The sequence below is a fragment of the Nannobrachium achirus genome, assembly GCF_963921795.1.
Source record: "Nannobrachium achirus genome assembly, chromosome: 19".
Lineage (NCBI taxonomy): Eukaryota > Metazoa > Chordata > Actinopteri > Myctophiformes > Myctophidae > Nannobrachium > Nannobrachium achirus.
In genome coordinates, this window is record NC_137826.1 from 8,959,301 (window position 1) to 8,971,364 (window position 12,064).

The 12,064-nt window shown below is 42.4% G+C and overlaps 1 protein-coding gene across 3 annotated transcripts in view; it reads right to left on the reverse strand.

Moving 5' to 3' along the window:
- Positions 1-1,664: 1,664 nt before the first annotated feature.
- smg6 (SMG6 nonsense mediated mRNA decay factor) overlaps positions 1,665-12,064 on the reverse strand; it is a 33,757-nt gene continuing 23,357 nt past the window's right edge. For all 3 annotated transcript variants that reach the window (XM_080749790.1, XM_080749789.1, XM_080749788.1), the window contains exons 13-18: positions 11,762-11,935; positions 11,138-11,299; positions 10,193-10,337; positions 7,417-7,655; positions 5,758-5,839; positions 1,665-4,359 (exon numbers count right to left, since the gene is read on the reverse strand). In XM_080749790.1, coding sequence (XP_080605916.1) covers positions 4,229-4,359; positions 5,758-5,839; positions 7,417-7,655; positions 10,193-10,337; positions 11,138-11,299; positions 11,762-11,935 — 933 coding nt within the window. In that variant the 3' untranslated portion in view covers positions 1,665-4,228. The remainder of the gene's footprint in view (positions 4,360-5,757; positions 5,840-7,416; positions 7,656-10,192; positions 10,338-11,137; positions 11,300-11,761; positions 11,936-12,064) is intronic.

Genomic DNA, 12,064 nt, shown 5'->3' on the forward strand with positions numbered 1-12,064 from the left:
ACCTAATCATTTATGTGAAATGCTTGAAGTGATTGAGGTTTAAAAAGGAGAGAGATTAAGAAATTAAAGCTACAATGTGGGATATTTTAACCAATCTGTCTGTATATAGTAGAGTATTTTAATACAATACAATGTAGTGACTGATCTACAATAAAGTACATATGGATGACAATGTCAAGGAAGTTATTTGAAGCAGATGTCACAACAGAATGTACACTAGAAATGATGAAGTACAGATTCAACATTAGAAACACTCTTCTCCATTAACAACTTTATAGCAGTGATAGCTGAGTGGTTAGTGTCCATACCTAGGACTCCAGAGGTCCCAGAGGTCACAGGTACGAATTCCCCGCTCCAGCTATCACTGCTCCCCTCCCCCCACGCGCCTTGTGCGAAGCACTGGGGGTCAGCTGGGTTAAGCTGAAAACTGAATTTCCCTTGTGGGATGACGTAGGTAAATTCTTCTTCTTCTTCAACAACTTAACCAGTAAAATTTACCCTGGTTCAGCTGTACAGAAGGCGGCCGTGTTGATGTATTGTGCAGTTCTCAGGTGTGGTATACAAATTATGGACATGAACCTGGGAATTGGTTGTAATGAGCCTTCCCCATCTTTCTGAAACGTGTAATGACATAACCTTTTACAATGTGGCACTATAAGGCGCCAAGCCATCTAGAAAATCTGTCTCCGTGGTTAATCTCACAAAAAACACAATATTTCTTATGAACACTGGCTAGGCCAAGCAAGTAAATCACCAACATGCTTTAAGCCTTTTTTTTTTTACTTAAAACTTATCCTACAAATGAGTGAAGGCAAATAACTCCATATTTAATAATTCAATGTCACTGCAATGACCTCCCAGTGTCAATGTCATAATCAACATGACATTCAAGATCATGGAATCCATATTAGCTCCTTTCTTAACTCATATAGTGCCAATCCCGAGAAGACTCGTGAAAAATACTCGAGTATCACATGGTGCCAATCCCGAGTATTCTCGTGAAAAGTAATATATTACTGTAACGGCGGATACATTACAGAGAACAATGGCCGGAGGTCCGGAGACGAAATCCGTCGCTGATTTCGCATCATCACGGCTCCACGAGCACAAAATAGTCCCATCCATAACATTGAGGTGGACGGGGGATCTCATCTTTAATGTCCATTATCTCAAAACTACACTTTAGAAGCTAGGATGGAGGCAGATGCTCGCTCGTCCGCCATTACACAACTCCACGTGGACAACGATCGGTTCCGGCGCAGGACCCGATGACGTCAGACCGGAAGTGTTTGCGCTGTGGACTTCTGGCCTTCAAAATAAGATAACAGGGGTGATGCCAACCTGAGACTGGCATCGTGGAATCCGTTAATTTCATGGGCACTAAATGAGAACAAGATGAGGCTATGTTGTATTTTGGAAGACATACTATAGCCACTGGAAATGTAATGCATGATAGAATTTAAGTTGTGGCCATTTTTGAAACGTAATGTTTCTATATACCGGTGTCCCTCGACCCAAATAAATCACTTTTGGAATTAAGCAGTTCAGCATGCATGGGACTTCTAAAAACCTTGCACCAATATATTAAAACAAACAATGTATTCACAACAATTTATTTTATTAAATTCAATCACAGAGAAAACTGTTATATGGATGGTAGGTTATTATGAGTCTGCTTGCACATGGATATGCCATTTAACCACTAGAACCCTATTCTGGCCACGTCAATGTAATGTGTTCTACAAGAGCTTGTAGATAGTCTACTTTCGGCAAAGTGATTTGGTGTAGAGAGGGGGGGGGGGGGGGGGGAGGAGTGGACCAACATAGGATAGAGCCCTTGGGGGCTACAAGGCATAGAGTTTAAGAGGTTAAAAACACTGCAGCAGACACTGTAGCCTACTGCCTACACTAAACAAGACAAACACTCAGAACAGAGTCAACTAATCAGAATGATTCACATAAAAAGGGAGACTAAACCGATTAAACAATCTTGGTAATAAAAAAATTATAAAAAGGAATTGGAATGGGCTAATTAATTAGTACGGTCTGTTAAATGCTGTGTGGCAAACAGGAACTCTATTCTGTGGTAGATTCAGCATGACAGAAAAGTAGAGGGTTATCAGTAAAATGCACATTAATAATGAACACCCACGCACCCTCCCACACAGACTTGGAGATACACTCTCACGTACCACGTTTACATATACATGTACAAAATGTACCTGTATGTTGATACGCATGCTCAAATACACACACGCAGTCAGCACACGCACACACATGTGCATGCCCACACGCACACACAGGTTACAAGTACGGTATATTATACTGGATGCATGCATTTTCCTTTTATTTATTTTAGTAGTTACATTAATGACCAGAGAAGAAAGTAAGCAAAATAAACCCAAATAGGAAAACGGCTTTAAACTGAGACGGGTACTAATGACACGGTGAATAACGCTGGAAGAGGAAGCTCTGTCAAAATGAAGAAATACAGACGAAATGGAAAACGTAACCCAAAACAATGTTAGTACACACTTGTGTTAGTAGTACACACAAGACTTTAGTGTTAATTTAACTCAGAAGAGTGTACAAATGCACTTTTGTGCACTCTTCTGAGTACACCAAGGATTTGACTATCTGAAAATGGAACAGTGAACTTCAGTGGCATTGAGACAATGTCACTGCAATGACCTCCCAGTGTCAATGTCATAATCACCATGACATTCAAGATCATGGAGTCCCGGTCTGGATGTCCCGGACCGGGATGTTGCGGGTCAGAACCTTCAGTTCAGTCTCTTCAAACCAGACCCTTGTTGTTGGGTTGTTTTATCCTGTGTAGGTATTATGTTGGGTTTTCTGTACAGGACAATTTTTAACAGAGTTAAAAGAAAATGTTCTTGACTGGAGGGTGCTGGATAGTCAATTGTGGTGTTTCCTGAGGTGTGGAAAACCCCACCTATTTGGTGCCATAAGCAACATAAAATAAGCAAAAAAAAAGAAAAAAGGAAATCTACATCTCCTGACCAACCCTTCACACCCAATGGGATATTCAGAATCAGTAATTGTTCAGAATCAGATAGAATATAACAAAAATGATCAAACTAACACATACCACTATAAATCTATGAATTCAAAAGCAACACAAAGCAAAGAAAACAAAAAATATATATATTCTTTCCTAAAGATTTGTTTCTCCTTTTTTTTCTTTTTTTTTTTTACACAAACCCAGACTTGGAAATAACAAACGTGTCAACATCAAGCTGGACTGACGACATGAGACAGTAGCCATGTCTCAAGTGCTTGCTGGATCAGCAGGAAAGAACATTTGGAGATCACTGGGGGGGCTTGACGGCAACATTAAGGGCTGTTGTATATAGCCTACAACAGGCAGCTCCTGTTCAAACACACCCTCCATCTCCCCTCTCTGCTATGCACGCCAAAAGCAGTCTAAACTCTGTCCTTGGGAGTGAACGACGACTAAAGCCTAATTTATACGTTTTCGTACGGCGCGTCACGCTCCGAAATGAACAGATTTCAACTGAGAATCACGCCACATTGGTCACAGGACTAGGTATCAATGAAGCTTACTTGCGTGCCCGTGTCACACACTGAAAATAGCCCATCTACAAGCTCAGTGTTGTGAACTTGTAGATTGGCTATTTTGCGCGACACGATGCACGGCCAGGTATAAACCAGGCATCAGGCTTAAGGCCTTCAGTGTACTTCTCTTCCATTCATGGCCTTAAAACACTCTCCCTCTCACTTCTAATTCACTCTGACGCAGCTTAAAATCTTTAATTTTGCCGCCATTATAAAACACACTCTAACTTGCTGCAGAGGTCAAGTGGGTGGAACAAACAACCCTACCTTTTCCCCCCCTTGTTTAGCTCTGCCCTCCTCCCGGGTTCGGCCTGAGACACGTTGGGTCTCCTGGACTTGTTTTCGTCCGAGGAGAGCTCGCTGATTTAACACGCACACGCAAACACCTCATCGCGAGATTGGGGGGAAACATGGGGGGAAGGAAAAAAACCCTCACCAAAACCACTCCAATCGATTTCTCACTTTAGTTTGTATTTCACAAGAAGTGGTTCTTCCTTCCCTCCCTTTGTACGTCTCTCTCTCTCTCTCTCTCTCCCCCACCCTCCTCGGTTTTAGTGTGTCTTCTCCACTCCTGATTGAGCGGGCGAGCAGCAGGTTTCAGCCATTGGGTTCCGGTCCGGAGCCTGGTTCAACCCACTTTGGCCCAGCCGAGGAAGGCGGGGATGTCCCGGACCGGGACGTTGCGGGTCAGAGCTTTGACCCGCAGGTTGCGGTCGTCTGTGAGGAGGACCACTTCCCTTCGTAGCCTCACTGGCCCATCTGTTTGTGCGTAAGGGAGGGAACAGGTGAGTTCACTGTAGAACGGCAGCTAAACCACTAAACAGCTAAAAACGCTATGTAACCTTTCTTCGTGAATAAAATGTTATTTGGACCACTTTGTATGGCAGACAGTGTTGTTTTTGACAACAAAGTTTGATTTAGTTTAAGTCATAGTCTTTTTAATAAAAATGTTCATTTAGTTTTAGTCATAATTTAGTCACCTGAAACGTTTTAGTCTAATTTTAGTCTACTGAATATCATAAGATTTTAGGCGACTAAATCTACAGTTGATTTAGTCAACTGAAATGTATTTTGGCAGGCCTTGATGGTGTCGTAATGACTGATTAAACACTTGGTTCTGTGCTGAAAATAGCCGATCTACAAACTCGCAACGCGTCGCGCTGCGACGTGTTGTGAGCTTGTAGATCGGCTATTTACAGCATGCAACACAGGAGAGCAACCAAACATAAAATGACTCTTCTCCACTAGTCCCTCCCTAACGTTTTAGTCTAGTTTTTATTTTGTTGACGAAATTGTCTATATATTTAGTCTTAGTTTTAGTCATCGAAGCTTGGTTTTTATTTAGTTTTTATTTCGTTTTCGTCAGTGAAAAAAACGCAGTCGACAAAAATTTTCGTCATAGTTTTAGTCGACGAATTCAACACTGATGGCAGAGTACAATTAACTAGCACAACAGCGGTGGTTGTATTGTGTCTCACTGCTCTTCTACTGAGAAAAGATTATCCTGTGGTAGGGGATAACATCTGCCCTGAGTGTGCTCAGTGGTTGAGAATTTCAGCTCAGTTTGGTCATTACATTTTCCAGACAGCCAGGGTCAGGGACGTGCTGGCCATTGGGAAAAGCGGGCCAACTCCCGAACGGCCGGTTCATTCCCGGCCGTCCAGGCCGGCCATTAGGAAAAAAAATAAAATAAAATGTCGGCCTTCGTTCCATTTTGGGGGCTGGGTGGTCAACAAAGTAAAGTGTCACTGTCAGGCAGGAACTTTGTACCTCCAAGTTTCAAATGTGTTCTTGTAGATCGGCTGTTTTCACTAGTTTAATTCGTTTTTTAAATGATAAATACAAAACAAACGGTTTTGGACATACAAGGTTTCCACCCGACAATGACGAAATATAACTCATGTAATTGGCCCACTGGCTTGTCACTTGTCATGATCTGAAATGGCAAATCTTTGAGTAGCAGCAGCGCTATGGAGAGAGATCTCTCTCTATAGCGCTTAATGAGGGCCTCTCCAACTCTTTTTCCCGGGCTGAATCAGGGGCCCAGCACGTCCCTGGCCAGGGTTGTTTTACTGGACGGACAGAAAGTCAGACAGGAGACACACAGTATATGCGTGAGCATGAGTTCAAGTGGATGATAATATAACGGTTTCATACTTCTCTGTTCTGGCATGAAGTCCTTGGCCTTGTCTTTGCAGTAGTGGAGACAGGAGGACAGGATCACATCATCGTTGTTTCCCTGAGGAAGAGAGGAGTAGCGTCTTTTTTGAATACAGTAGCATAAATGGTCCAATAAATGTAAATGTTGTAGACAATGTATAAATAAGGCTTAAGTGGTTAACTCATACTCTGCGATCCCCGTCGAAACCGTTGATTTCCCGCTGTACCTCTCTGCGATGCCCGTCGTTCCCGGAAATGTAATTAGCTTTAATCATTATGAAACAATTAAAAGTATGATCGCTGTATATGGCCGCTTCGGAGTCTTAGGCCCACCCCCTAACTGTATCCTGCCATATTTCCGGTCTGGACCGGATCTAGCTTTCCGTATCCGGTCTGAGCCTGGGCCATAGTCCCGCCTCCATTGGTTTACATAGTAAGAAGAGGAAGCTACTCGGCAATGGAAAGCTCGTTTTTAAATCCGATTTTGGCGTTTGGAAACTTTGATCCAGTCTCTACACGCCTGGATTATGATCCCCGCACATATCGTGCGTTTTGTGCGCGAACGTGTCCACGTGTTACCATAGCGCACAGCTGGCTTTTTTCAATGTTTTTTGTAAACACTGGCGGATAAGCAGGGATACAGCGTGGCAACGGATATGTCTATTTCAATGGGGTTTTTTTTATTCGAAAGCTGTCACCGAGTCTACACGTCTACTAGATGAGTCGCGCACAGATTGTTCACGATGCGTGCGCGTGCCCACGTTAAAAGGTAAGGACAATTTGGCAGCTGCTTACTACAGCTATGTTTAAAATGGCAGCAAAATTGTTAATCAATTTAGTAAATTTTTTTACCTATTTAGTAAAAAAAAAAAAAAAAAAAAACGTTGCCGTGGATGGTGTGTTACTGGTTTAGGTGCAATATTTTGTTGAAAAAGTAAAGTTTGACTAATGACAGCCATAACTATCCAGCAAAAATGATTTAGCATTCTTCTGGGATAGGGGACAGAGCCAGAGAGTGAGACCACTATTAAAGTGCTGATATAAAATGCAATGAAGGCCAGTGTTCTTGTGGTGGGTTGTCCCTTTTCATTATGGCCATCTTTTAGTCTGGCAGCACTGACTCTGCTGTTTCAAACGTTCAAACCCATCAATTGTGCTGCAGATAAACATTTATGCTTAAGACTGTAGTCCCTCGAGCTGCCCCTAGAGGTCCTGCTACTCCAGCTTTCAGTCCTCGCTTCATCTCAACCTCACCACTGCCTCCTCTTATTCTTCTTAACCTATTTAGCCTAGGCCTAGGATTATTGAATGCTTTAACTGTTGAAAAATAGCAGATATACAAGCTCGCAGCGTTTTCGTGAAAATGTGTGAAAATCTTTGAAAACATGTATTTTTAAAGCGAACGACTGTAACTCAAATTTTGCTTCTGGGTGGTCCCTGGAACTAAATATTTGGAGATGGGCGTCCGTGGCCAAATAAATATCATTCTTCTTCTCATGAAAAAGTTTGAGAACCACTGACAAAAAGAAATCTTCCCTGTTGCAAAGGTGAAAATTATAATGTAGGGGTGCCTCGGATTAAAAAAATATTCATGGGGTGACCCGAGACAAAAAAGTTTGGGAACCCCTGCTTTAGTTTACACCACTGCTCTCTCACCTGTTGGCCGGAGGTGTCTTCGCTGCGGAAGGCGATGGAGTCCAGCTGGTTGCCCCGGCTGGTCAGGGCTCGGAGGCAGGGCTCCCGCGCCTCAAAGCCTTGCTCCAGGAACACCACGGCCAGGCGGGCCTTCTCCTGCACGGCCCGCACGTGGGACACGCTCACGTTGGGGTTCCCGCGGCCTCCGCCCATGATGATGTGCTCCTGGCCCTTGGCCAAGCCGTCCAACTCGGTGATCACTGGCCCAAAGGGAGAGACAAGTCAGGACTCCAGGTCGGTGATGGGGAAATGTACGGTACTCACATTTTTTTTTTTACTTTTCCTATGGAAATAACTTAGTCTTTTCTAGGATCTCCTTTTAGTTGACCGTGTACCAGTGAACTGTACCGTCATGAAACCTTTTCTATGCAAACCTCTAAGTCTTCAATCAATCAATCAATCAATCAATCAAAACTGCAATGTAGAAATAGTCACAAGTAAAAAAAGTAAAAGTCCGGAATTCAACATTTCTTGCGTAAAAGTATTTGTATGAGAATGTACTTAAAATTACCAAAAGTGGAAAGTACTCACTACTCATTATGCATTATGCACATTTTTTTTTATCAAGAAAAAAATCTCTTGAAAATAGTAGATCTACAAGCTCACAATGCATCGCAATGCGACACATAGTGAGCTTGTAGATCGGCTATTTTCAAATGGCCGAAATGTACGTATTTAAAGGACAACTTTGTTTTTTTTACAACAAGGGTTCATATTTTAGATTGTAATTAGAGAAAAGAAAAAGTGAGTGTTAAAATGTTTTCATTTGCTTCGTTCTATTGTTTTATCACGTTTACCGTGCTAAAATGTGGGCATGTGTACGCATGGGGTAAATACGCAAGTGGCTAAATATGGCTAAATATGTCTTTTTAGACACAATAAGCCAGCAGTTTCTTTATTGTTATTTACAGTAACACTTCTAGCCCCCATAAGTCACATCCAACCATGAAAGGTTGCGTTGTATCTTGGGAATGGGCTTATTCTGTGTAAAATGACATATTTAGCCACTTGTACGCATGGCCCCAACCACTGAAATAAGAATCTCTAAAACAATAGAAAGTAAATGAAATTATTTGAACACTCATCTTTTATATTCTTTAATTACAATCTAAAATATGAACCCTTGTTGTAAAAAACTAAAGTTGTCCTTTAAGGCTGAAGTAGTTAAAACAATGTAGTAGAAGAGTAAAGGTCCGTACACACCGCCGGCAAATTGGCGAATAGCGAATTAGCGTATAATTCACTTTTTTTTTTTTAAACCTTATAATATAAAGTCAATGGAAGCGTCCACACCAAACGCGAATTTAGAAAAAGCAAAAAGACTTCTGTTTTTTATTCGCCCTTGTGTCGAATTTAGCGAACATTCGCTGGTGAACTCCTCTCTCTCTCTGTATTAAATCAAGCTCACTCTATCCTACTTAAAGAGAGAGAGAGAGAGCATGGTCGAGGGACCTTCCCTTTGCCTTGAGGCCGAGGGGAACAGTGTTTCTTTTCCGTGTCTCTCGTCTGTGTGGCTGCTTGGAAAAAGTACTCGAATGTCTACTGGTAAAAGCATGGTTTATGTATGTTTTATTGTTAATTTATATCTGCAAAAAGTAATGTAAATAAATCGCTGGGTATTAAATACAATAGGATCCGAAATGTAGTGGAGTAGAAGGAAAGTACTGGGAATTGGACTCAAGTACAAATACCTACAAGTACAGGCTACTCAAGTAAATGTACTTTTAGTTACTTTACACTGCTGCGAGCTGCCTGTCTGTGGGGGAACAGAGTGGAGGGGGAACGGTGAACGCGTGTTGTCTCTTCTGTGATGTGATGGGTTGTGTGCGCCAGGGAAGACTTCTATTCTTCTTTTTCTTTTTTTATTATTTAATAGGCTAACAACCACGGCCAGGTCATCATCACTTGAGGATGTAGTTTCCATAGTTTTATTTGTTTTCCCCGTCCGTTCTCCTCTCTCTCCTTTCTTCTCCTTTCTCCTGTGGCTACAGGCAGATATCACCCCCTCGTTTTTTGGCGAATTAAGCGAATATTAGACGCATATTCGCGTCGCTTTTTGGTGTATATGGAAAAAGGCAAATCGCGAATACTTAGCTTTTTTGGTTCGCTTATTCACGTCGCTTTCGCTAATTCGCCGGTCTGTACAGAGCTTAACAGTACAATATTTGCCCCAGAATTTGTACAGTACTTGAGTAAATGTACTTAGTTATCCAGGTGATATTATTTGTTCTTTTTCCACTTTTTTTAAACAGCGATTGGACAAGATATTACAGTGATATTACACTTGATGGGGAGATTGTATGCTTCTAATTTTGCTCTTCATATTTCTCTATCTGTCTATTATTGGTCAATCTTTTCTACCCTCTCTTCAGAAGAACAGTTGACAAAAAACCTCACGTGCACATCCCATCATATCCCTCTCTCAGTCTCACCTATGAGCGGCACCACCAGGATATATATCGTCGTTGTCGGGTGGAAACCTTGTATGTCCAAAACCGTTGCTTTTGCATTTATCATTTTAAAAACGATTTAAACTAGTGAAAACAGCCGATCTACAAGCACACAACGCCTCGCGGTGCGTCCTTGTAGATCTGCTGTTTTCACTACTTTTGTGTGACTGCCTTGTACGATGAAGCAGGGCTTTACTTTGCGAAAGAACGTAAAAATGTGAAACTTGGAGATACGAGGTTTCCACCCAACAACGACGATATGCATCATACCCCTCTCTCAGTCTCACCTATGAGCGGCACCACCAGGATATATATGCCAGACTGGAGGAGCTTCTTCAGTCCATCCAGGTGATCTATGAATCCGTTGGTGTCTGGAACCAGGAAGAGAGGACGCACCTCCAGCTCCAACTGACCGCCGGCCTGCAACACCGCCTGGGAAAACACGCATGCACGCATAAAAGCTGTAAATCAAACTGTGTGTGTTGTTATTGTTGCTTGTTTTTGTCTATTGTCTTTTTTATATACTTTATATACTTTGGCCATGTCTTGACCAGGTCTAACTAGGGCTGTCACAATTATGACATTTTACACGACGATTAATTGTCACTCAAATAATTGCAATTTCAACGATTTGATTGTGTTTTGTCTTTGATAATTACATTTCTGTTTGGCTTTTAGGCTTTAAGTTGCACATGGCAGATATGACACGTAACCTAAATATACAAAGAAATTACTGACATATTTCCCAATTTGTACTTAAAAAAAGCAAAGAACATTGATAGTGGAAATAGCCGATCTACAAGCACACAACGCATCGCGATGCGAGCTTGTAGATCTGCTATTTCCACTATTTTTGAAAATGTTTGAAAATATGAGACATTTTTTCAACATGGAAAGGATTATGACGATTATGACAAAATAATTGCAATTATGTCAAATAATTGCAATTATGTCAAATAATTGCGATTAAACGATTATGTAATAATTGTGACAGGCCCAAGTCTGAAGTCCTATATCGACCAATCAGTGAACGGGGTGATGGGCCGATCTGTCTGATAGTAAAAACAGAGAGGTGTCGGGGTTCGCGGTGGATAGCTCTTCACCGCAAGTAATGACGCAATGTTGTAGTTTTATGACTTAAAAAGACTACACCGCGGTGGATAGCTTATCACCGCGGTGCCTACTATGATAGGGGCTTAAGGGAGATGGAAAAGCAAGCGTGGAACCGATACCTGGATCTTATCCTCGCGCCTCTGCTGCTGTGCCAGTCTGCTGGCGAGGACGTGGCGGCGAGCCCTCAGCTCTCTGATGTCGTCCTTCCCGTCGCCCTCCTCCTCCACGTCCATCTCGCCCTCCGACGCCGACGACTCCGCCTCCACGATGACGTCATCGCTCTGCAGACAGACATAATGAATGAAATGGCGCGTGAGGTTGAGGTTACGTAACCTTGCTTACGTTCTGAGAAATATATAATATACCTTAGAGGAGTTGTGTGGAAATAAAAAAAAAGGTATATTAATGACATAGTTCAATATTGAAAATGGGTGGTCTTCCCCTTTAAAGCGAACATTATTTTACTAAAATCTTTGCTTCTGGGGGTCCCTGTAACACAAATATTTTCGTGGCCAAATCCAGTACATAAACCTTTGGGGGGTGCTTGACATGGAAAAGGTTTGAGCACCACAGATATATTAACCTACTTTTTTCAGAAAACTGTCGGAAGGTATTTGTCGAATCAGCGTCAGGTCTTAATAGGATAAAAGGCCACCTTTGCGTTTGTCGATTTCCGCTCGGTTCCAAGGCGTAGGGCTCAATTAAGCTTATTAAGGGGGGGTGGGGAAGGACGTCAGTCTCACCTCTCTCTCCGTCTGAGAATCCTGCCTCTGTCTTCCGTCCGTCGGAGTGGGAGGAGAGGTTGCCATGGAGACGTATTTGCCTCCTTTGAAGGCCAGCAGTGGCTCTTCCTGTCCACACAAGGCCTCCAGGAAGTACTTGAGCACCGTCACTCTCTTACAGTCTGCTGCTATAGCCTGGGGGGAAGAGGAGGAGTCTTTACATCAGCTTATTACACGGCTTGGTTGAATGCTTGATTCTGATTGGTCAATCGCTGAAATCAGTGGTGAACTAGAAACAGTGCTCTTCCGAGCACAGGTCTCCAC